This window comes from Salmo trutta, chromosome 3, assembly GCF_901001165.1.
Source record: "Salmo trutta chromosome 3, fSalTru1.1, whole genome shotgun sequence".
Classification (NCBI taxonomy): Eukaryota; Metazoa; Chordata; class Actinopteri; order Salmoniformes; family Salmonidae; genus Salmo; species Salmo trutta.
This window is the reverse complement of record NC_042959.1, coordinates 52,644,563-52,671,732: the sequence shown is the minus strand read 5'-3', so window position 1 is coordinate 52,671,732 and position 27,170 is coordinate 52,644,563. Positions and strand designations below refer to the sequence as shown.

General features: G+C 40.5%; 1 protein-coding gene across 2 annotated transcripts in view; it reads left to right on the top strand.

Annotated features, from left to right (window-relative positions):
• The first annotated feature begins 3,125 nt into the window (after positions 1-3,125).
• The window catches only part of LOC115178180 (inactive phospholipase C-like protein 2), a 56,465-nt gene continuing 32,420 nt past the window's right edge, over positions 3,126-27,170 (top strand). The window contains exon 1 of one of the 2 annotated variants that reach the window (XM_029739246.1): positions 3,126-3,572. In XM_029739246.1, coding sequence (XP_029595106.1) covers positions 3,324-3,572 — 249 coding nt within the window. In that variant the 5' untranslated portion in view covers positions 3,126-3,323. Of the gene's footprint in view, positions 3,573-14,589; positions 14,784-27,170 lie in introns of those variants that run through there. The other variant, XM_029739255.1, reaches the window with a different exon arrangement.

Here is a 27,170-nt window from a genome sequence, read left to right as displayed (position 1 = left end):
AAAGAGACAAACTGATATCTTTCCGATCGATAAGATCTAAACCAGGCCAGAACTTGTCCGTGTAGACCAATTTGGGTTTCCAATCTCTCCAAAAGAATGTGATGTTAGTGATGTTTCAGTTTCACGATGTGTTTTGATCAATGACGTACAATGCATTCGGAAAGTATTCAGACTCCTTGACTTTTCCACATGTTGCTACATTACAGCCTTGTTCAAAAATTGATTGTCGTTTTTTTCCTTATCAATCTACCCACAATACCCAATAATGACAAACCAAAAATAGGTTGACATTTTTGAAAATGTATTAAAAATAAAAACTCAAGTATTCAGACCCTTTACTCAGTACTAAATAAAGCACATTTGGCAGCGATTACAGCCTTCAGTCTTCTTGGGTATGACGCTACAAGCTTGGCACACCTGTATTTGGGGAGTTTCTCCCATTCTTCTCTGAAGATCCTCTCAAGCTCTGTCAGGTTGGATGGGGAATGTTGCTGCACAGCTATTTTCAGGTCTCTCCAGAGATGTTTGATCGGGTTCAAGTCCGGGCTCTGGCTGGGCCACTCAAGGACATTCAGAGACTTGTCCCGAAGCCACTCTTGCGTTGTCTTGGCTGTGTGCTTAGCGTCGTTGTCCTGTTGGAAGGTGAACCTTGAGCGCTCTAGAGAAGGTTTTCATCAAGGATCTCTCTGTACTTTGCAACGTTCATATTTCCCTAGATCCTGACTAGTCTCCCAGTCCCTCCCGCTGAAAAACCTCCCCACAGCATGATGCTGCCACCACCATGCTTCACCGTAGGGATGGTGCCAGGTTTCCTCCAGACATGATGCTTGGCATTCCGGCCAAAGAGTTCCATCTTGGTTTCCTCAGACCAGAGAATGTTGTTTCTCATGGTCTGAGAGTCCTTTAGGGGCCTTTTGGCAAACTCCAAGCGGGCTGTCATGTGCCTTTTACTGAGCAGGGGCTTCTGTCTGGCCACTTTATCATAAAGGCCTGATTGGCGGAGTGCTGCAGAGATGGTTGTCCTGGAAGGTTCTCTCATCTCCACAGGAACTCAGAGTGACCATCAGGTTCTTGATCACCTCCCGTACCTAGGCCCTTCTCCCCTGATTGTTCAGTTTGGCCGGGCGGCTCCAGGAAGAGTCTTGTTGGTTCCAAACTTCTTCCATTTAAGAATGATGGAGGCCACTGTGTTCTTGGGGACCTTCAAAGCTGCAGACATGTTTTGGTACCCTTTCCCAGATATATGCCTCGACACAACCCTGTCTCGGAGCTCTACGGCCATTTCCTTTGTCCTCATGGTTTGGTTTTTGCTCTGAAATGCACTGTCAATTGTGGACCTTACATAGACAGTTGTGTGCCTTTCCAAATCATGTTCAATTAATTGAATTTACACAGGTGGACTCCAATCAAGTTGTAGAAACATCTCAAGGATGATCAATGGAAACAGGATGCACCTGAGCTCAATTTCGAGTCTCATAGCAAAGGGTCTGAATACTTATGTAAATAAGGTATTTTTGTTTTTTATTTTTAATAAATGTACACAAATTTCTACAAACATGCTTTAATTTGGTCATTATGGGGTGCAGTGTGTAGATTGATGAGGGGAAAAAAATAATTTTATCAATATTAGACTAAGGCTGTAACGTAACAAATTATGGAAAAGGGAAGTGGTCTGATTACTTTCTGAATGCACTGTATATAAACTCTGGATGGAAAATGGTATGTATTGGCCAATGAGTCTCTTTGAAGCCACTGGTCGGCCATATTGGCACTCCACAGAAGGAATCCTCCAAAGGAATGAATGGATTTCTACAGTATTTCAGTTAAATATATCAAGGACAGAATTACATGCATACGTATTTTGTTGTTGTAGTGGGGACAGGGACATGAGTACTTTCAAAAATGATACTTTAAGGATATATATTTTTTTATATATATAACGTATGTTTAACTCACATAATATAATTGTAAAGTATGCATTAAGATGTTTGTAATAGAATACACGTGGGAAAAAAGTGTTTAGACATTAATAAATGCATTTCTATAGCTTCCAAAATGTATTTCTTCTGCTGTCGTGGGAGCGTGCCAAGATGTAGGCGCGGTGGCTGCAAAACTGTGCCCAGTGTAGTCTTCTAGTGTAATTATAAAGAACTGGTTTGATCGATGAAAGCAGTTTTCATGTATTTCAATAAGACATACCTTTTCTATTAGCAAGGTTTGATTGACAGAAGGTTGTCGTTGCTGCCTGTTACAAGTAGTTCGTTCACCTTTCGACTTTAGCTTAACGGGTAGCTCGCTAGATAAATATTTAGATAGCAAATGTATTGACAGTTGGGTTTAGTCGGTGACTACTTGCTAACTCACGTTAGCAGCATTGCCAGCTAGCTAATGCAGCAACTGGTGGTGATGCATGGACTGAACAGTAGTCTCGTCGTTGCAGCTGGATAGCACAACAGAATGGAACTTTGTTCTCTTTTGACAATAGTTTATCAAGCAAGGCAAGTGTGATAACATGAAATTATTTTGGCATGTGTGGCTGTAGAACAGATACACGAGAGGGTTAGTTAAAACAAATATTTGGCTGTAACGTTAGTCTGCCAGGTTAGTTAATGTTAGCTAACTATTGGCAAGTTGATTAAATGTGGGCTAATTTGTCAGTTAGTTAACGTAACATGACTGAGTAAGGACTAAGTTTGCTAGCTATAACTAAATTAGCTCTAGTCTAGATATACAACACAGCAGCTAACAAACAAGCCACTATCCCAGACGATCGCAAATATGGCTAACTTGTTGACTAACGTTAACTAATTTACTAACGTTGCATAGCTAGGCAGCTAACTATCGAATGACTTACCAGACATAATTTCAAATGAGACGATGTAGCTAGCTAATGCATCCATTATGAAATCTAATTTTGCAATGTTATACCGACAGCTTTGCAAATTGAAAATGCCATTGAATGCAATTGCACTGTTTGCATGTAATTAACTAACGTTAGTCAGCTACCATTCAAAGTCACATTATTAGACATTTTGTGTGCATGCAATTTCAGATAATGTCTAGCATTGAACAGTTTAATCTATTGGTATTCAATGTCTCTTGTTGATGTTTTGTTTTACAGAGCACAATCCATGGAGCACGCGACATTAAATACCAGTCAAATATGGACCGAATGATGATACGGAACGTTTTTGTGCAGTTGTTATAACGAGGTAGCTAGCTAGCAAGCCAGAACATTGGATAAATACAACAGCGTTGCAAGTGAAACACCTACACAGCAGCTTGACAGCTACGCTTGGTCTGTCTGTGTGCGTGGAGTGCCTATGGCGGAGTTTGGAGAGAACGACGGCTCATCTCCATCGAACACTGGGGATTCGGTGGCTTTGCCCAGTGATAAAACAGACGGGAAGACGCAGTGCGAAGTATCGGTCTTCAATGGGGACTGTGGGATACCAGCAGACATGGTTGGATCAGAAACGTTACCTGACAGCCCAGGGCTTGAAACGGCCAACAACTCCTCTATCGGATTGGATTCCAAATCCGGAATACCACGCAGGAGCAGCATTATAAAGGTAAAGCATATTTGTATGCAGATTTACACAGATTTGAGAACACAAAAAGAGGTCCATGGTTGGCTAGATTGTTAGCTTAATGGATGCATCCTTAGATTTGATCTTCCACTAAGTGTACATGTTATGCACATTGGTTCAGCAACCTCGACCAAATGAGCACTTGCAATCCAAAAACCACTGTTCACACATGCATTAACAATGCAAACAGTCAGGTGAAAGTAGAGGTCTTGTCTGAATTTCATTGCAAGTGTCAATTCACCATTCAGAGAAAATTAAGTAACTTCTGTGTTGTCAGCTCATGGTAAATATCTGCACTATTTGACTGAATTCTGGTTAGGCTACTACTAGGAGGGGATAAACCTACATTATCAGATTGAGTGTTTTTGTTATAAAATAGCCTAGGCCAAGTCCTCACTGACTAATGAATGAAATTGAAGATGGGGGGGACTAATAAACACCTTAATATGAGGACATAGGGAATTAGTATGGGCCAACAATGTCTAGGCTACAGGCATTCTTACAAAGACGTTCTGTTCTGTTGGAAAGCATTGCTTGAGTGCTTTGCATAAACTGAATTTGGAGACCAAAGTGATCCGTTTGCGGCATCTTTCAAGCAACAATTTGGAGTGCTTGACGTTTACCATATGTTGCCATTCCAAATTTGGGAAAGTCGGGACCAATTCCTGTGGTTAAGAACAGTTTCCAAATTAAATTGGTGCCATTGTTGCTTCTGAACACATTGGTTTGGTAAGCACTTCATCACATGAGACAAGGCTTTTCCTCATTAAGACCTCTCAGCTTTGAATTCCGTTGTCTTCATTTAGATAGTGTTGTCAGTTGGCCTCAATATTAGCCAACAACAGATGGCCTCATGAAGGAAATTATGCATTCACCTATTTTCTCATATTGACTGTGTTGCAAGGTTGTTTGACTTGTTTTCCCTGAAAGTGAAGGCTACAAATCCCTAAATAGGCCTACAAATTGCATTCAACTGTAGCCTAGGTCTTTCAGACTGAGGCTATCACATTGCTAAACTCACAGCTTTTTTGTATTTCTCTTATTGCTGCTCACTAGGCAGGTTTCCATTGCTTTTGTTGAATAAACCTGGGTCAATGTCGCAAAAAAAAACATGGCGACTTGTAATGGAAACGGCAGCTATCGAAGAAATGTTCTAAAGATCAACAACATTTTTTATCCATTCAACGGGTGGATTTGTCTTGTCAAACTTTCTTCATTGTAAGAAATGATGATGATGGAAACAGTTTTACAGAATAAATGAATAATTGAAGGTACTCTGGGCACGTGAAGTCACACGTAACTATAAAGCTTCACTACACATTTTAATTCTAAGTGTCTACTGCTTGCAAAATAATTTTTTCCCCCCAACTATAAAAGTTTATTTGCAGAACAAGGATTGTCTTGACTTTCAAGAATGCCTGAATTGTTTTGCCTTGCTTTTCTGGTTGGCTGGATGCAAGTTTTACAATCCAATTATTTCAGCTCTACAGGAGTGCAAGTTTCACAATAGCACAGACCATGGCGATACGTTGGCACGTGAGAATTATTAGAATATGGCAAAGATGAGTAAATTCTTGCATTCTATCCACGCTGGCTTTTGCGGGCTACCTGAGACATGAAACATACTGTAGGTGGGAAGGCATACAGACTGTCACATTTATTAATGCGCAAATTCCCTAAATGGATCATGGAAACAGTTCAACGACTTGATTTTTTTATTTGGCACTCAAGGTTTTTGTGAACATTGTCATTTTTTGGTGGAGGGGGTTGACGTCATTACTTTTTTTTTGTCACAAGACAGTTCAGTAGAAACAAAGGCAGTTGTTGCAATTTCTATGCAAACTTTCAAAATGTCAACAACAAAATTACTGGACAAGTTAATGGAAATGGCTTATGTAGGCCTAGGTCTATCCCATATTGCTATGGATCTTTTGATTTTAAGCTGGTTATGGCTTACACTCTAGCCCAGGGATGAGCAACTCCAGTCCTGTGTGGCCTGATTGGTGTCACATTTTTGCCCCAGCTAACACACCTGACTCCAATAATCAACTAATGATCTTTAGTTTAGAATGCAATTAGTTTAATCAGATGTGTTTGCTAGGGTTTGGGGGAAAAGTGTGACAACCTCTTTGGCCCCTGAGGACTGGAGTTGCCCATCCCTGCTCTAGCCTTCTTAGTGATAAACGTATCAGATCTGCAAGTCAACTGTGTAGCCTTATGAATGGATAGTCCACACTGTGACCAAAGTTGCATCAATATTTTTAGACCAGCTAATTTCTGGACCAACTGTAGATGAGGCTGTCAATCAACTATGTTATTCATTGTGAGCCTTTTCATTGTGTTATTGTTGATTTGCCAGCAATGAACACAGTTCTTTCCAGTTAAGCTCTTTTCCAAGCCAGGTTTTGTGGGCAGCACTTTCTTGGCACATTGAAAGCTTTGAACTTTGATGCTCTCTCTGCCTGGAGATTGATGGAGGAAATATTGACATTTCTGCCATGTAAAGTTCCAAGTAATCTCTCGACCACACAAGGACCTCTCTCACTTCCCAGCTGTGAAAAACGATTTATTTTATCTGATGTCCACTCCTGTGACTCAATGTTCAATATCCTCTGTTTTAATAGGTCAATTATGTCTATTGAAATGTATTGGAGAGCAGAGAAATCTGTATTTACCCCCCCAAGATTTACTGCACAAACCTTCACTCACCAAGCTCTTGGTTGGTCCAGGAAGCCCACATTTAGGAAACCTTTTGTGTCAACAAACCTCTCATTACTATTGAACAAAGCTTAATGCACTTGTCGTGCAAGAACTGACTGGTTCGAAGGTAGTCTACTGCCAAAGGATCCAGTCAGCAAATGATCACGTTTTAATTTATTTTATTTCACCTTTATTTAACCAGCTGGCCAGTTGAGAACAAGTTCTCATTTACAACTGCGACCTGGCCAAGATAAAGCAAAGCAGTGTGACAACAACAACACAGAGTTACACATGGTATTAACAAACGTACAGTCAACAATAGAAAAATATGTATACAGTGTGTGCAAATGAAGTAAGGAGGTAAGGCAATAAATAGGCCAATAGTGGTGAAGTAATTACAATTTAGCAATTTACACTGGAGTGATATATGTGCAGATGAGGATGTGCAAGTAGAAATACTGGTGTGCAAAAGAGCAGAAACACAAATATGAGGATGAGGTAGGTAGTTGGTTGGATGGGCTATTTACAGATGGGCTGTGTACAGCTGCAGCGATCGGTAAGCTGCTCTGACAGCTGATGCTTAAAGTTAGTGAGGGCGATATAAGTCTCCAACTGAATAATTAATTAATTAATTTATTATTATATATTTTTTTTTGCAATTCATTCCAGTCATTGGCAGCAGAGAACTGGAAGGAAAGGCGGCCAAAGGAGGTGTTGGCTTTGGGGATGACCTGTGAAATATACCTGCTACGGTTGGGTGTTGCTATGGTGACCAGTGAGCTGAGATAAGGTGGAGCTTTACCTAGCAAAGACTTATAGATGACCTGGAGCCAGTGGGTTTGGCGACGAATATGTATCGAGGACCAGCCAACGAGAGCATACAGGTCGCAGTGGTGGGTAATATATGGGGCTTTGGTGACAAAACAGATGGCACTGTGATAGACTGCATCCAATTTGCTGAGTAGTGTTGGAGGCTAATTTGTAAATGACATCGCTGAAGTCAAGGATCAGTAGGATAGTCAGTTTTTCGAGGGTATGTTTGGTAGTATGAGTGAAGGAGGCTTTGTTGCGAAATAGGAAGCCGATTTCAAAATGTAACTTTGGATTGGAGATGCTTAATGTCAGTCTGGAAGGAGAGTTTACAGTCTAGCCAGACACCTAGGTATTTATAGTTGTCCACAAATTCTAAGTCAGAACCGTCCAGAGTAGTGATGCTAGTTGTGCGGGCAGCGATCGGTTGAAGAGCATGCATTTCGTTTTACTAGCAGTTGGAGGCCACGTAAGTAGTATTGTATGGTGTTGAAGCTCGTTTGGAGGTTTGTTAACCTCTTGGGGCTATTTGGGACGCTAGCGTGCCACCCGTGGCGCACCCTATCAACAGCAGGTGCATTTCAAGAGCGGCAAATTTGAAACCAAATAAATGTCAAAATTCAAATTTTTCAAACATACAACTATCTTACACCCTTTGAAAGATAAACATCTCCTTAATCTAACCACGTTGTCCGATTTCAAAAAGGTTTTACGGCGAAAGCATAAAGTTAGGTTATGTTAGGAGAGTACATTGACAATAGCTGTGTGTAATGTATTGTCAATTCAAAGACTGGCGTCACCAATACCATAAAATCAGCTAAAATTATGCACTAACCTTTTACAATCTCCATCAGATGACACTCCTAGGACATTATGTTAGACAATGCATGCATTTTTAGTTCTATCAAGTTCATATTTATATCTAAAAACAGCGTTTTACTATGGCGTTGATGTTCAGGAAATCGTTTCCCTCCAATAACCGGCAGTCAAGTCAGCACAACAAAATAAATAATTAATATTAGAAAACATTGGTAAAATATTATATTGTCATTCAAAGAATTATAGATTTACATCTCTTGAACGCAATCGACTTGCCAGATTTAAAAATAACCTTAATGGGAAATCACACTTTGCAATAATCTGAGCACTGCGCCCAGAAAAATACGCTTTGCGATACAGACTAACCGCCATGTTGGAGAGATCTAAAATCGAAAATACTATGTATATAATCCATTACCTTTGATTCTCTTCATCAGATGTCACTTCCAGGAATCCCAGGTCCATAACGAATGTAGTTTTGTTCAAAAAATCTCATCATTTATGTCCAAAAAGCTCCGTGTTGTTAGCACATGATCTAAGCCAGCCAGACTTCACGTCATGAACGAGGGGAAAAAATATATTTACGTTCGTTCAAACATGTCAAACGTTGTATAGCATAAATCATTAGTGCCTTTTTTAACCAGAACATGAATAAAATTCAAGGCGGACGATTGGGTTATTTTTTTAAACGTATTGGAACGAGAGTACCCAACATGAACTCGCACGCCAGGTGTCTAATGGGCCATCACCGTTCCAAGGCTCTTGTTCGGTCAGCTCTCACAGTATAAGACTCAAAACACTTTGTAAAGGCTGGTGACATCTAGTGGAAGCAATAGGAAGTGCCAAAACATTCATCAGCCCCTGTGTTTTTCAATGGCATAGGCTTAAAGGCAATTCAACACATCAGGTATCCACTTCCTGTCAGAATCTGTCTCAGGGTTTTGCCTGCCAAATGAGTTCTGTTATACTCACAGACACCATTCAAACAGTTTTAGAAACTTTAGGGTGTTTTCTATCCATATATAATAAGTATATGCATATTCTAGTTACTGGGTAGGATTAGTAACCAGATTAAATCGGGTACATTTTTTTATCCAGCTGTGAAAATACTGCCCCCTAGCCCCAACAGGTTTTAACACCGTGTCCAAAGAAGGGCCAGATGTATACAGAATGGTGTCGTCAGTGTAGAGGTGGATCAAAGAATCACCCGCAGCAAGCGCGACCTCATTGAGAGATTTATATATATATATATATATATATGAGTCGGCCCAAGAATTTAACCCTGTGGCACCCCCATAGAGACTGCCAGAGGTCCGGACAACAGGCCTTCCGATTTGACACACTGAACTCTATCTGAGAAGTACTTAGTGAACCAGGCGAGGCAGTCATTAGAGAAACCAAGGCTGTTGAGTCTGCCGATAAGAATACGGTGATTGACAGAGTCGAAAGCCTTGGCCAGGTCGATGAAGACGGCTGCACATGTGGCTTACCACCAATGTCCCAAATGCAATAAGGGACTGTAAGACTACACAATAACAGCCTTCTCTGCCAGCCTTGACAAGTTGGTATAATACAACACTGGTCCATATGCAAATCAATATTGGGCAAATTTCCAGGCTAATCATGCTGGCCCTGTCAGACCAGAGTTAAAATGGACAACTCCCATTAGTAGCAGTGGGTTCTGCTACAGGTCTTGGACCTGTTCATAACTGTGTAGCCATATTACACGCTCACATCTCTCCATTCCACTTCCACCTTACACTGTAGCCTTGCAAATATGTCAGAGTGAATAGAAAGTGATACCACCATGCTTTTTAGAAATGACACTGAACAAAAATATAAACGCAACATGCAATAATTTCAAAGATTTTACTGAGTTACAGTTCATATAAGGAAATCAGTCAATTTAAATACATTCATTATGCCCTAATCTATGTATTTTACATGACTGGGAATACAGATATGCATCTGTTGGTCACCGATACAGTACCTTTTAAAAAATAAAATAAAAAGATAGTGGTGTGGATCAGAAAAACAGTCAGTATCTGGTGTGATCACCATTTGCCTCATGCAGCGTGACACATATTCTTCGCATATAGTTGATCAGGCTGTTGATTGTGGCCTGTGGATTGTGGCCACTTTCACTTTCTGTCCTCACACTCATAAAATGACTGCTGATTTTCAACTGTATTATGGAGCGCAAATCCCCATTTGCACAATTTGAAAGTTTTCCTTCATTTTTTAACCTTTTGAAGTCAACATTGTTTTTACATTTAGATTATTTACTCAACAAATGTTCACCGAGAGAGCAGCTTGCTGTGGAACGGGTAAGATATTTGTTTACATGTTTGATTGGTCAGATAAGTGCAGGCTTGTGGTAATGGCTGGAGTAGAGTAAGTGTAATGGTATCAAATATGTCAAACGCATGGTTTCCGTGTTTGATGTTATTCCGTTTGCTTCGTTCCCGGCCATTATTATGCCTCCTGTGATGTGGGGAGAGAGCGGGGTGAGGATGGAGGGGGCTTGACATGAAGCCTTGCACATCATGATGTGAATTGGAATGTGTTTAGGATATTACATGCGTTATTACAGAATGATGCACCAGAAATGTGTAATATTTTTAGAACATGGAACAAGGAAAAACATTATTAACCGGTTCTTAAGATTTGAAAATAATGGTTCTGTCCCGAACACTAGATATCACTTTTGTTTCTGTTCCTCAAAATGGTTTTGTTCTTTTTTTTTTTTTTTTTTTATTTGAAAAGGTTCCAATCCCTGAGTAATATAATAACCTACTTCTCTACTAAAGCAGAATAGTTTTTCTGCAGTGATGAGAGGATGTGGTCAGCAGTGGTGGAAGAAGTACCCAATTGTCATACTTATGTAAAAGTAAAGATATCTTAAAAGAAAACTACTCAAGTGAAAGTCACTTTGGCCTAACAGTTTAAAATTATCTGTTCAGTTTTGACCAACCTTTGGAAATGACTGATTTTGAATGAACCTGTGGCTAAATCATTTTTTTCACAGATATTTCACTTAACAAGGTCCCTCCATTGTTTGATGGCTATTAATTATCTTCTATATCTTGTTGCCAAACCACAGCTCAGAGCATGTCCCTGATTAGTGATCATCCAAGCAAAATGTAGGCCTAGGAGTTTTCCAACTGTCCACTGCAAATAAATCAGTCTTCTGATCTGGTCCAGGCAGAACAAAAGTAGCAATACATTCTCTTCCAATTCAGATGCTCCTTATTTCAAGGGGAGCCTTATACTGCTACTTAGTTAGCTTAGGAATCCCTTGCAGCAATTTATTTTTCTCCCTTTTCTCAAGATCAGGGTTATTCGTCGATATTGAGTAGTTTACATGACACAATCCTACACCAGTTTATGATGCCTGATATTTCTTGCACCCTAGTGCTAACCAAACCCAGTTGAATGTGAAATGTCACTGGTCTCATAGACTAGACGTAACATGTTAAATGTAAATCCTGGACGTAACATGGTAAATGTAAATCCTGGACACTGAAATTGGAATGATATGTTACATTTGCTTTGGTTACATAAGATGGAAGATGACTTGAGGCAAAAACGAAAGGAGGGTTTGTATGGTCGGGGTGGGTGTATAACGTGAATGTCTAGCAACCCAAAGGTTGTGTGTTCGAATCTCATCATTTATCATTTTAGCAAAATTTGAGATTTTGCAACTACTTACTACTTTTTAGCTACTTTGCAACTACTTAGCATGTTAGCTAACCTTTCTTCTAACCTTAACCCTTTTAGCTAGCCCTAACCTTGACCCCTAACATCTAGCAACCCAAAGGTTGTGTGCGAATCTCATCAAGGACAATTTTAGTTCATTAACAACATTGCAACTACTTAGCATGTTAGCTAACGCTTTTCCTAACCTTAACCCTAACCTAACTCCTAGCCCTAACCTTGACCCCTAACTCTAGCCCCTAGCCACCTAACTAACGTTAGCCACAACAATTTGGAATTCGTAACATATCCTACGTTTGCAAATATGTAAAATATTGTACGAATTGCAATTTGTAACATATACGAAATGGATGATGGACATCGACAAAATAATAAATGCCATACGAAACATTACATATCACACTAAATGCAGTGTCTCAGAATTGTATGCACAGAATAATACGAAATGCTCTGAGCCTAGGTTGGAAATGTCTGGTGTGTGGCTGCTATTACGGATGGGCATTAGAAATAATTTCACTACTCAAATATCATGATTATTTCCCCCCTCAAATATAATGATTCTTTCCCCCATACATGTTTTTAACCTGAGCCTTGCGCGAGGGGGAGACGAAGAGGGTTCCACTATGATGCTGCTACAGCAGCAGGCAGAGGAGGGTTCGGTTGTGTGAGTGTGAGATGGAGAGAGACCGACTAGAAAGTAGCCACGCTGGCTCATGCTAGTTAGTTAACCAGCAGCTAATTTTATGTTTGTCAATCAGCCCATAACAGTGCCTGTCTTGACTCTAGGGCTGGGCGGTATACCGGTATTGATGCACGGACCAGTTTGGGTTTTTACTTTACCTTCTGTAACGGTGTTTGAATGTTTGGTTTGTTAAATGTGATATAGTTTACAAAGCTACTTTAGTCATCTTTCTCAGCTCTCTCCATGTCGCTATCCACACAGACCTAGCCCCGCCCCCTGTCTCTCAAGGTGCAAATTTGTTGTTCCTCGACCACGAGACACTTGCGTTCAGTCTGCATGGTCAATGCAGAGCATGCAACAATGTTGATGACAATGATGCTGTTTTTGCTTTGCTTTTTAATATAAATCTATAATTACACTATTAGTTTGTGATTCTTACATCTACAAACAGCAAGTTTGGCCTAAATATTGTTAGCCACTAATGCTAATTGCTAGCTAGCTAATAAATATACTGAGTCAGAGAAAACGTGATTAGATATACAGCCTGATAATACCAGCGAACATTAAATGTAGCCAAAGACTATTGGGTCCCCTAGGAAACACTTCTCAACACTTTGGTTCCTACCCTGTCACAATAACTCCTCCCTGGCATTTTAATTTGTTGTCATGTCAAACACTGTATTTAAAGTGCCCACTATATTATATTCGAACTATAGAATTAGAATAATTATATTTCCATGATTCCAACAGTTCACCCAAGTGTTTTGCTCTAAATCGCAAGTCAAAATCGCAATTGCAACATTTGGTTAAAAATAAGGCCTAGATTGTTTGCCCAGGTCGTGCAGCCCTACATGGCAGTGTGGACATGATCTCAAATGAGTGCAGGAAATGCAGAAATTGATAAATGCGTAAAATAATTTTTGGTTGACGTTTAATTGAACGGTATAAAACAGAATGGAGAAATACCCATTGCAATCACATAGAATGTATGTGTTGCCGCTATAGGGTCACACACTACTCATAAAGCAAATGTATAACTTGTATTATTCAAAAACATAAAATATTGTCATAACGTCCACTTTTTTTTTTTTTTTTTTTAAATACCGTGTTATGATATTTTGGCCATATCACTCAGTCCTACTTGACTGCATCAAATCGATAGCTAGCTGAGCAAAGTTAGCCAGCTAGCTATCCAGGTAAATGAGGCTACAATATGCTGCGCTCCCTGTCCTTGTAAACAAATAACATCATCATTCAGATTAAACAGCCTACCTTGTTTGTTGTAGCCCACTCATTCTCATTTAGCTGATGTTTAATTCTGTAATTTCTTTCCATTTTGCATTGATTAGAGATCTCTTGCTACACATGGAACCTTGGACTGTAGAGCAGTTTTGATTGGCTGACAAAATCAACATGTGTGTAGGTTACCGGCGTAGATGGCTACCAGTATGCATGTCTTTTTAAAAAAACATTATGGGGCACACGTCATACACTACATTTTACTTCAAAAAAAATAAAAAATTAGGAGTTTCAAATGTCATCCTTGTATGTAACAGTGTCATGTGGATAATTTACTTAAGACAAGGCATTTTCATTCCTAATTAAATTAGGCCTAAAAAAAATACACAAGTATTCAAATACTAACATCCGTTTCAGATATTCAAATATTTGAATAACTGTGCCCATCCCTAGCTACCCTCCAAATTAAATCAATTAGCAACAGACTGGCTCATGATTAAAATGTGCAAAGTTATTAGGGCTGTCCTCGACTAAAAAATATCTTGGTCGATCGAGAGTCATCTGTTCTTTCGACCAATCAATTGGTAGAAATGTAAAACATGTGTTTTTCCATATATAGACACACCCTATGTTTGAATACAGTCAACTATATGTAGGCTACTGAGCTTGTCTGATGCTTTAAGCACTGCGATTTAAAAATGAAGACACACAAATTACTGAAGAGGGAGCCAGAGATCAATATAGCCTAACCTGAAGAAAAAAAAACCTGTTCCCGACACTCTTCCTCCTGCTGCTGCTGGCCTACTGATCTACATGCCAGTTATGATTTTCAAATTCACATTTTCATGGAACAGTTTTATATATCTCAATCAATGTCATGTGGTTAATCAAAATTCTATCTGAATGAAAACTATTCAAATTTAAACTTCTGTTGCCATTTGCCGATATGTAAAAATAGTGTACATAAAGCCAGCAAATAAAAACATTGCGGTCCGCAGGTAGAAAATATCCTGATAAAAATATCCTATGAATCACATTGGCTATGCATGGCCTGTCTGTAAGGAACTTGAAACATTGTGTCAACTATTAGCTTGGTCAGGCCCAAAGCTCCTGCTAGCAAACTTGTAACATTGTATAAAATATTCTGGGCCCTCAGTTTCCTGTGCCAGTGAGCTCCGGAGAGACAGACAAAGCTGTAGGCTATTTGCGGGATAAGAAGTGATCAGGTAGGTCTACTTTATGACATTTACACCGGATCAGAGCATGACATTTTTATCAAAAAGGGATAGACCTGGAAAGATTTTTCAAATAGGCTACATTGAGGAACTATTGGCATTCTCAATAGATGTAAAAACAGTCTTTGTTTACTTGCTGTTTGAGGCGAAGAAAAAATGACTTTGAGAAATAGCATCAGATCCCCAAAGGGGCACATTTATAGGCCTACATTTGCATGCAGGCCAGGTAGTCTATAGGCCTACTTCTATGTGTAATTAGGTGCGTGTCCTTAGTCAAGATTGACAGGAGCACTACAGTACAAACAAGACATTGAATAAATTGACAACTCGTAAACGGAACGAAATAAACCAGTGAAGCCTGGGTTGTCCACTCCTACAATGACAATGGTAAGACTGTAGTAATAATATATTGAATGCATTAACAGAAATGACCTTAACCAAACAAACATTGTAGATTTTAGAAATAATGGGAATTAATATGTAAATGTCCTACTGGTGTGCCATCCCCGCGGCCTCTGCAATGGATTAGTCCGCTCATACAGGCGTGAATCAGACGGGTGCCTCGTGTGCCATACATTGTTTTTATATTTGCCACTGCTCGACTAAAAAAATCTTGGTCGACCAACAGCCTATCGACCAAACAATCGACCAGTCGACTTAATGGAGTCAGCCCTAAGAGCTATGAAGGGAAAATGGAGCAAATGGATTGCGGGAGCAATGCCTCATTGATCCTGTATTTACTTATCATTGGGTAAGCTATATTATGGTTGCTATTTCAGTAATCGGCCATCGGATGCATGTAGGCATACATAATTGTCACACATGCACTGTGCATCACTGTTCATCATATTTTTTGTAATTCATATTTCACCATGTTATATAAATGGCTGCAAGAATATTAGAAACTAAGCACTGCGTCAATATTCTGCCTCGGTTAAAAGGACAGAGCCTAGGCCTCTTAGCTTAGTATGCTGCGCAACATTTGCTGTCAGTGAAAAGCCGGAAAATATGTGTAGGACATAGAAAGTTCAAAAGCCAACCCATTTTCATGCTAAGCTACTTGGTCATAGGTCAGAGGAGCAGTAGTACGTTTTTAGGGAAGACCGCAGTAGTGGTGTGTGGGTAAAATCACAGGGGAAGCCAGGAAAAAAAGCAATATTACAACCTATGTGTTGTGATAATTGCATTGTTTGCTCTTTAACCTGTTACTTCATATGTCTTGCGACTGTGATAGAGGCCTAAAGGCAGAGACAATAAGAAGACCGTAGCAGAATAAATTCAACCACACCTTTGTTTCATCAAAACAACAGACAGCAACCTCTGTCCAGTGAAGTCCCCAAAGCATATTGCATATAACTGACAGTTACATGACCTACAGCATGGTCAAGCAAAGTAATGTTTCTGACATTTTCGGACCACTAAACAACTATTGATTTAGAACCATGGAGAGTTGGCGCAAGTCGCAAAGAAAAGAGGAGCTGCCTCCACTATTCCAGCACCATTTCAACTTCATCATCAAATCACCTACAGTATGCTTAGTCTACTACAGTGACTACCAAAAAAGATTTAGTCCAATCAACGTAAGCTAATATGTGGCTGTCCATGGTTCTGATTTCTGTGTGCGTATGCGTTCGTGCAAGTAGAGAGAACATGTTGACTCGCCCTACTTGGAGAGGCCAATGCCATCCTCCTCATTCATGTTGATGAAACAGTCTATTACTCTGTCATACAGTACACTATTCTTTTTTGTGGTCCTAGGCTACCTGGATAAAATGCTTGTTCACTAGCCTAACTTCCTTTTCATGGGCAATGTTAGCCAATTAACATTAGCATTCTACATCTAGGTATATATTGAACTATCACCCTCACAGTCCAGGGGCACAATGTATGAATTGATGGTTGGATCAGAATCGCCGTTATAAGCATTGACCAGTACAGAGAATTAAGTAAAAACACAAGTCCAAATCCCTATCTCCATGGGTAATTTAGCAAGGGGACAATTTTAGCTAGCTTGCCACCAGAGGACAACACAACGAGATGCAACAATTTAAGTTGTTTCTGTCAATGACGTTTGCTCTCAATGCGATTTGATAGGAGTGACGCCAAACCCAAACTGGCTTCCATTGACACTTATTTTTTGTAATTTTTTTGGGGTGCGCCAGAACCAATTCACAGTTGAGCTGACGCTGATTAGCTATTATTTTATACTATTTTTATCAAAAGAAGCCAAATACTTGCTGGCTTCCCTTGCATTCAATGCTACGGGCTGCGTCATACTCTTTCGGACAAGACCGATGGCCAACACATAGAGACAGAGGGGCGCTGTTTCGCTTGCTCGGATACTTTCTCACATGAGATGCATTCAGCCTCTTGTGATTTGAAGGAAAATTATGAAAAACAAAGATACATTTTTTGGTATGTTTTCTTTCTTGGTAATTTTTGGGGGAAGTCTGGCTATCCTTCGCATTCATGAATACACACCACTGGAAGACTGTCCGTCCCCCATGTATCATTTATTCATTCATCCACTCAGGCGTCACTCATTTACAGGGCTGGGGACTTGACGGAGAGCTACCAGCTATAACCTGTTATTTCATCGGGACCACAGATGATTTGGCAGTACTCAAGTGGCTTTACCAGGGTAATGTTCGTAGTAGACCACCATTAATTGAAGGGAAGTGCATAAGAGCGCCATAACGCAGGTATACACATTTCTGACAGATCTTAGCACCTGTTCACTTTAAACCCAAGTCCGTTTTTGAATTGTATAGTGGTAGGGAATAGGCAACTAGATTCAGCTGTGGTCTGATTTTTGTCAGAGCGGCTGTTCGGGGGTCCGGAACATAATTATTTGTACACTGCAAAATTGAGTAGTAAGCCCAAAAATCTATTGTATTTGAAAACAGTTTTGTACCTGATTTTATATTGACCCGATCACATCTCTTTTTATTTGTGGGAATACTTGATATAAATTTTAACTGAATTCCTGGTGATTTAAGTACATGTTTTGCAGAAAAAATGAAATCCTTGGTGATATTAGTCTTGTTTGTTTTTTTTTTACAAAAATCTTTGGAGGGGGGGGAATCACTCACAGGCTGGTTTTGGCCCACGGGATGCCTGTTACTGACCCCTGCCATACATCTTCAAGAGTTGGCCCAGGATATGACAACTGTTCGATAGCGTACATTTTGCTCAGTCTGCAGTCACCGGCTGCAATGTAGGCTAGTCGATCTCAAACATGGCCGGCATCTTTTGATCTGTGATTGAATGCTAGAAAGGCAGTCACTGTCACGACGCATTGACATTGTACTGTAGAACTTTAGTACAATTATTGATCTCACAAGATTTCTCTTCTCACATCCTAATTTGTTCATGATTGGCATATGGATTTCTTTGACCTGACCACATTTCCTCTGCCCCAGCACCGTTCTCTTCTCCTGTTTGACCTTTGGTCTCTTCCAGCTATGCAGCCGATAAATCAGCAAAACCGTAATCACAAAGTTTATGCAGGCTTTGGGCATCTTGATACCCTTGGCAAAAACTAAACAGTAGGGCCTAATTTTATTCACAGTGCAGTACTGTGGTGTTAAGAAGCCTTCCAGCAGGATGAGTTAGGCTTGTCTCATTAAAGATGCTGAACTATATTGAAGCTGCTCACTCTCCTTCATGGATATAAATTGTGTGACACGACACCTATGATTTATTGCTGCTTGCTTCTTTAAAGTGATATTTTGGTAAGAGTCAGATGAATTGTGGATACCATGTTTATGTCTGTCCAGTATGAAGGAAGTTGGAGGCAGTTTTGTGAGCCAATGCTAACTAGTGTTAGCGCAATGACGAAGTCTATGGGGATCTGCTAGCATGGGTATCAATACGATAACTGCACATTTTGCCTTACTTCCTGGATCCAGTCCTATACTGTTTTTGAATGAGCTTTAAGATTATATAATCAAATTAATGAAAACACGGTCATTTGAGATATGTATATGAATTTATATTTGTGGATTAATTTACTTCTACCTAATACATTTTATAAAGATTTTTGATTTCATATCTTCATGTTTTTTCTTTACTTGAAGACCATTGAATAAACGGAAGAGGTCACACTTTCCCATCGTAAAGCAATGTTATCACTGATATTGCACATAGGTCTACCTTTCATTTACCATATTGGCTATTGTTTCTCAAATCACATTATAGTCTAATACAAATCTGGTTCAGGTCAGATTAAAGAAGGGTTCCTAATTAGGGCAAGGCTCGACATTAACGCTTGTCCTCTTGTCCAGGACAACTTGAATCTGAGCGGAGGCGGTCAGCATTTTAAAACTATTTAATCATAATTGTTTAAAATCTGGATGTTTTATGTCATTTTATGAAGCATGTATTACCTTTTTTCAAAGTAGCGTAGCTACAATTCAACCTTTTATAAATGTTGAGGGAATTATTTTATAAACACTTAACATGCTATTGAAACCAGCATTTTTCTCATGTTCTGTTTTTTAAAAAAAATCTATTTTGTTTTATTGTCCAACAGCCAAAGGCATAATCCTAGTCATAGTTTTTGAAAACGGCGTTTTCCCTCTAATTGCATTTTGGAACATTTGCATGTCGCCTACAGCCATGTGTGCATTGTTGAGCTTACAATATGAAAATATAAAACTAATCACGTTTTTTTGTAAGCTAAACGATCTGATCTGTCCTCCCAGAACTGTCCCCAGAGCCGGTTTTGAACCAAATACATATTTGTTTTATCACCTCCAATTTCGAGCCCTGGAGGAACTTATTTTATAAGGCATAAAAAGTATTTGATTGTAATGTTGCAATACTTTATAGGCTACCAAGAGTGGCCAACCATCCTTCAGGAGAGCGTTAAAAGAGCCATCCTTCAGGAGAGCGTGTTCTATTTTGAGACAGGCTGGAATATGCAAAGAAGCCAATATGCAGACAGTAGCCTACATTTTTGTCTGACTCTCTATGTTAAAAAATATACTAATGCATTTCATTTTGTAAAGTGGTTTCTTGCATCATACAGGGATGTAAAAATTGTGTTACAGTACTAAATCAGTAATCTGCAATCTAAAATCTAAAATCTAAAATAGTTTGTCAAGCCCTTATGTGGGTCTCACCCCCCCACAGGTGGTCGCCAAAGTTCCCTGGTGGGTCACAGGACCTTCTTTGATTTGGGGCGGGGGACATTTTTTCTAATGTGGAAAAATAAACCTGGATTAAAGGACTCAAGCCTCTTGCTAGACTAGCTGTGAAAGTGTCTGTGAAGTTGCTTAGCTTCCTCACACACTAGTGATGTATCCATTGATTGCATCACTCAAATCACACTCTGTGTGAGGAGTGCATCAGGGATTGACTGGAGCTAAATCAATCAATGTGGATTTGGGTAGCTTCAGGGGCTCTATCGACGTCCTGCAGCTGCAGCAGTTCTCTTCTGACTGTCTGTCTCTGTTTTGTCATGCCTGTCTGATTGGTAACCCAGCTTGGCCCTTTGTCATTCTGCTTTCCTAAAGCTCAGTATATGTTCACTCAAGGGGTGTATGTTCGTTATGAAATAAGAACTGATTGGTGTAGTGCAGTGTTTCCCAAACTCTCCACGGCACCCAAAGTGGTGCACATTTTGGTTTTTGCCCTAGCACTACACGGCTGATTCAAATAATCATCTAGCTTTGATTATTTGAGTCAACTGTGTAGTGCTAGGGCAAAAAACTAAACGTGCACCCCTTGGGGTCCCGAGGACAGAGTTTGGGAAACACTGGTGTAGCGGAAATGGCCCAATTCACTGGGATTGGTAATTGCTTAGTTTTAGAACACTCTCCAGTCCACATGTGAATTTATGTATCGCTATAGTCAAATGTTTTTGAAGTAGCTGTGAACTAATTGAAATGGGCAATCTGAATACTGCAGTAGAAAAGAACCAGGCCCAGATAATTACCACAACAGGTATGCTTTGTCGTGTGTGAGGCACCCAGTGAGGAACCCACCAGGGTTTTGGAGCTGCTCGTGTGTTTACTGTTTTTGTTAGTTCACTTTTTGGATTTCAATTTCTTTCACCCAGGATGAGCTACTGAATATTAGGGACAAGTTACCAGGTGGTTTCTGTCCTGAGATTCTGTCCTCATCCGACGATATACTGCTGAAAACCCCAGACCACGAGTCGGATTTCTGAGGCTATGCGACTGTGCTTTGGAGAAAGAGGGGGAGATGCGCCAGGGTTGAAGGTGAGGTCTCCGTTCCCTGCTCCTAGGTCATTTCCTCTCCAATGTGCATTCACTCACCTCAAAATCGACATGCTACAACTTCTGATTAGAACAAAAAAGGACTTCTGTCACTTCTGCTTCCCTGAATCTTGTCTAAATGACGACACACCTGAAGCTGCTGTGGATATACCAGGCTTCCAGCTATACTGGGCTGATGGTGTCCCAGAGCTGTGCAAAAAATCCTAAGGTGGCGCTGTATGCTTTTACGTCAAACAACGTTGGTGCAATGATGTCCCTTTACTGGTGAAATCTTTATATCCTGACTTGGAATGTATTTTCATCAACTGCCATCTGTTTTAGTCACCACGTCCCTCGCCCCCTGGTTTTGGGGTTCCGGGGTCGCCTCCAGATAATTATGTATAAGGACTTTTTATCAGGACATTCTATTTCAAATTGAATGAAAAATAAAATGATGCTGACACTTCTAAAATATAATGTCCTCCTCTAGAAATTATTCCAATTACATATTGGGTTTTTGTTAGAATTATTTTAACATATTGGACCATACAAATAGCCTATGCATGGTCCATATTATCAGGTATGCTAATAGCAATAAGCATTACTACCTGTAGTTGGGGCTGTTGCGGTGACTGTATTACCGCCACACCGGTGGTCACGAGTCATGAAGGCAGTCAGAGTCTACGTGACCATTTAGTCACGGTAATTAGGCTTCTCCATGCTCTGATGCTGCTGATGGTCATTAGTAGCCTACCAAACTTGCTTAACTGCCTGGTACTCAGCACTCTTGTCCCTCTAATAACTCTGACATCAATGCAAATGTAATCGAAAATCTAATCAAACACTTCATGAGAGCCCATGAGCTCATGTTGTGCAACGTTTCTATAGGCTATGCAATTGCGTGAGAACAGAGTGATGGCCTCTACTAAAAAGAGGAGGATCCTATCAGCTTTCTATAGGCTAGGCCTACTATTTTTCTCAACTATTTTCTCAACTTTCCTAATATTAAGCACATTGCTTATCATTACAACAGGAGTATAGCCTACCTGGGTGGCATGAAAATGACCCATGGGAAAAGCATTCTCGATTTGCTATTTAATAGATTACATGTCTTTTTTCCACTGCCCCTGTTTCGAGACAGGTGCATGATTTAATGGTCCATTCGAAATCCAAACCAATTTCACGCATATATTATTTAGTATATGTAAAGACAAGATTCAATTAAGAATAGGCTAATATTGTCACCCATCAGACTATCATTTGTGAAGTATATATTATCACTGAATGATGCTCAGCATAAAGCAAGAAACAATGCCTTTTATTTTTTGGCGACTTTGTCGAATCACCTCGTAGTATAGGCCTATATGTTTTGAAGGTTTGTATCACAACTAAAGTGGGCAAATAACTTCTTAAAATTAAGCACATTAATCTGCTTTACAAAGGGTGTAGAGCCTAACCGGCATACATAACAGCACGTGAGTTTCAAGGTTGGGGAAGATAATTTTCACCATAAAAATGCACCTTTTATAATAAAAGCATTACATGTATCATCGCATTTGCGGTGACTTTTGATAATGGGGTTTTCCCGCTAATGGAACATTTTGCACTTATATCATACTGCCATGTACACATCGCTGCGCTTATAATATGAATAAATAAACTATAAAACTGTTAAGCTAAACGTTCTGATCAGCCACATTGTGCTAATCGTTTTTGGGATGCTAGTGGTTGTATTCATTTGGGATCCGAATTGGATAAGGAGGCGCGCAGTTGCATCCCCGATGTGTCTGTCTTCAGTTGTAACCTGTGAGAAAGACCTGATCATGTGATGGAGAGCCATATGAGTGAGCGGTGCTTCAGAGCGCGCAACACTCAGGGAGAAGGGCACACAGCCAAGACAATGCAGGAGTGGCTCCAGGACAAGTCTCAATGTCCTTCAGTGGCCCAGCCAGAGCCCGGACATGAACCCAATCAAACATCTCTGGAGAGACCTGAAAAAAGCTGTGCAACAACGCTCCCCATCCAACCTGACAGAGCTTGAGAGGATCTGCAGAGAAGAATGGGAGAAACTCCCAAATACAGGTGTTCCAAGCTTTTAGCGTCATACCCAAGAAGACTTGAGGCTGTAATTGCTGCCAAAGGTGCTTCAACAAAGTACTAAATAAAGGTTTTGAAAACTTATGTAAATGTGATATTTCAGATTTCTTTTTTTGCTTTGTCATTATGGTGTATTGTGTAGATTTCTGAGGAAAAAAACTAAGTGGAAAGTCAAGGGGTCTGAGTACACAGTATATAAACTCAAAAGAAACGTCCCTTTTTCAGGACCCTGTCTTTCAAAGATAATTCGTAAAAATCCAAATAACTTCACAGATATTCATTGTAAAGGGTTTAAACACTTTCCCATGCTTGTTCAATGAACCATAAACAATGAACATGCACCTGTGGAACGGTTGTTAAGACACTAACAGCTTACAGACGGTAGACAATTAAGGTCACAGTTATGAAGATTTAGGATACTAAAGAGGCCTTTCTATTGACTCTGAAAAACACCAAAAGAAAGATGCCCAGGGTCATCTGCGTGAACGTGCCTTAGGCATGCTACAAGGAGGCATGAGGACTGCAGATGTGGCCAGGGCAATAAATTGCAATGTCTGTACTGTGAGACCCCTAAGACAGCGCTACAGGGAGACAGGACGGACAGCTGATTGTCCTCGCAGTGGCAGACCACGTGTAACAACACCTGCACAGGATCGGTACATCCGAACATCACACCTGCGGGACAGGTACAGGATGGCAACAACAACTGCCCGAGTTACACCAGGAACGCACAATCCCTCCATCAGTGCTCTGACTGTCCGCAATAGGCTGAGAGAGGGGGTGCTGAGACTGTCCGCAATAGGCTGAGAGAGGCAGGTCCTCACCAGACATCACCGGCAACAACGTTGCCTATGGGCACAAATCCACCGTCGCTGGACCAGACAGGACTGGCAAAAAGTGCTCGTGGTTTTGTCTCACCAGGAGTGATGGTCGGATTCGCCTTTATCGTCAAAGAAATGAGCGTTACACCGAGGCCTTTACTCTGGAGCGGGATTGAGGTGGAGGGTCCGTCATGGTCTGGGGCGGTGTGTCACAGCATCATCGGACTGAGCTTGTTGTCATTTGCAGGCAATCTCAACGCTGTGCATTACAGGGAAGACATCCTCCTCCCTCATGTGGTACCCTCCCTGCAAGCTCATCCTGACATGACCCTCCAGCATGACTATGCCACCAGCCATACTGCTCGTTCTGTGCGTGATTTCCTACAAGACAGGAATGTCAGTGTTCAGCCATGGCCAGCGACGAGCCCGGATCTCAATCCCATTGAGCACGTCTGGAACCTGTTGGATCGGAGGGGGAGGGCTAGGGCCATTCCCCCCCCAGAAATGTCCGGGAACTTGCAGGTGCCTTGGTGGAAGAGTGGGGTAACATCTCACAGCAAGAACTGGCAAATCTGGTGCAGTCCATGAGGAGGAGATGCACTGCAGTACTTAATGCAGCTGGTGGCCACACCAGATACATACTGCTACTTTTGATTTTGAACCCCCCTTTGTTCAGGGACACATTATTCCATTTCTGTTAGTCACATGTCTGTGGAACGTGTTTAGTTTATATCTGTTGTTGAATGTTATGTTCATACAAATATTTACACATGTTAAGTTTGCTGAAAATAAACGCAGTTGACAGTGAGAGGAGGATGTTTCTTTTTTTGCTGAGTATATTAACAAACTATTTTGCAGTGTTATGGCTTCGGGTAAAAGCTATTCAGGGTCATGTTGGTTCCAGACTTGGTGCATTGGTACTGCTTGCCATGCGGTAGCAGAGAGAACAGTTTATTACTTGGGTGGATGGAGTCTGACAATATTTAGGGCCTACTACACCAGCTTAGTAGGATTCGATTTTGGTTCTGTATTGACGCTTTGCCTGTTTGATTGTTCGTTGGAGGGCTTAGCACGATTTCTAATTAGCGTTCGGATTAGTGTCCCACTCCTTGAAAGCGGCAGCTCGAGCCTTTACCTCAGATGTTACCTGTAATCATGGCTTCTGGTTGGGATATGTATGTACAGTCAATGTGCTCCTAGAAAAATTAAGGATTCTAGCTTTATTACCTCAAATGTTTTTGTCTGTCTGTAACTGTGCACAGCACCATTTGAGTCAAATTCCCGTACTATCAAATGTACATGGTGAATGAAGCTGATTCTGATTCAATTCACCCACAATTAACTTTCCTTAACACTAAAAGCATGCATTTTGCATGAACGTTTGCAAATGGGGTCTAGTTTCTTACAGGGAGAGCAGCAGAATGAGTTTTAACTAAGCCCTCAATTTTGAGAGAGACACCTGATCCTGGAGCTTAAGCAGACGTTGCAATATTCATTTCTGAAAGACCATGGCTTTAGCTTCAAAACAGGGTTTTTAAGCTAATTAATATCAGTTCAGGCACACACAATTCAGGAAATGTACTCTATAGCTCCCATGCTAGTTATTTAAATAAATAAATAAATAAATAAAGGTCAAATAATAAATAAAATAAATACATGTATTTTATGGTTGATTTGACTCTTGAGGTCTGATACCGAATTACAGTGTGAACAGCTGGGCATTTGTCAGGTTCCTCAGTGGTATAACAGCCACATCCAGCTGTGTATTGAAAGTCTTGTATTTTAAGCATTGGCCCATATGTTCCACCTAAAACAGGCTTTTCCTCCATGTTCCTACATCCAACACCCACCATGTTCCTAAATATGAAATATTCTTGAAAGCACTGTTTGCCAATGTGATCAACCCTGAAAATAGCCTACCATGAACATATCTGATATTTGCTGTGACTCCCAGTCTATTAATGCATCTAAATCCCCCTTTTTATATAGTAAAACCTAAGCCAGCATGGCTGACTCCTAATGGCTGTTTTCAGATGTGCTCTTTAACATGTGATGATGGTCTCAATCTGCTCTGTGGATGTGAATGAACCCTGGTGTTTGGAGGTCAGAGTGGTAGATGAGGTTGTAGTCACAGAGTGGGGGCACAAGCCTTCTCCACATAGGGAGGCTTCTTCACGTTATAGTCGGGAGAAAGTTCAGTCTGGTCCGCAGTCTGGGCTCAGATGTCAAAGCCAATGCTCTTTTCCCTTTTGAGCATTTGATGTTATTGAGACGAGAGCAAGATAAGGGACAAAATGATGAGCAATATCCCCTTTATGCTATAATAAGATTTCAGGTTACACATTTAGCTGCCAACCCATCTGCGCTTCTGGAGTTTAGTGCTGTTGAATGTCCCTTGGTAACATTATCATTTGAATGATTAAAGCGTTTTATAAAAGTCATATCGGTGTTGATGATTCAATAGTATTTAGCCTAGCATAGATGTAGACTAATATCGATGATCACATTATGCAGCAGTTGTGGTTGGTCTCTTGTGTGATGCTCAAGACTGCTAGCTCTATTCAATGCGCTTGGTCTGGACTGTTAATGGGTCCCCTGTGATTACTTCAGATGTACAGACAGTCCTGAACTGCTCATTGAACCAGTAAAGGGGGTTTCAGTCTATTAAGGAATTCAGAATTCTATGGGGGTTTTTGGCAGCCGAACACACTGAAATGTAATGCGGGGAGACAAAAATACTCTCCAAATCTCCCCACGCCACTAAGCCCTGCACAGGTTTAGCTAGGCCTATGTTATTACATTTATCGAACATCATGTCTCTGTGGTTTTACTTTTCCCAGAAATACCTACGTACAAAATGACTGGAACTCCAGGTGTAGACCTTTGCAGAATCTGACCTGCCTATGTATTAGGCCTATACATTTGCAAAGGAAATCAGGCTTTGCCAACGCAGGCCTATGCGTGATGATAATTGGGCCTGTGTCATTCTTAATTACGACAGCACCTCAGATCAGCAGACTCCTGGGATTGTCTGGATACAGCATCATCTTTCGAATAACAAAACAGATTTTGTGTTACTTCAGAAATTGGGACATTTTATTATCCAGTTAAAAATCTATTAATGAAATGGATTGTGTACCAGTATGCTGGTAATAAAGCAAAAAAAGTAAATCTCTGCTGAGCAAGTAGGCTAAATTAAAACATTGGAGATTGTATGGTTGTGGTTATCATCCCTA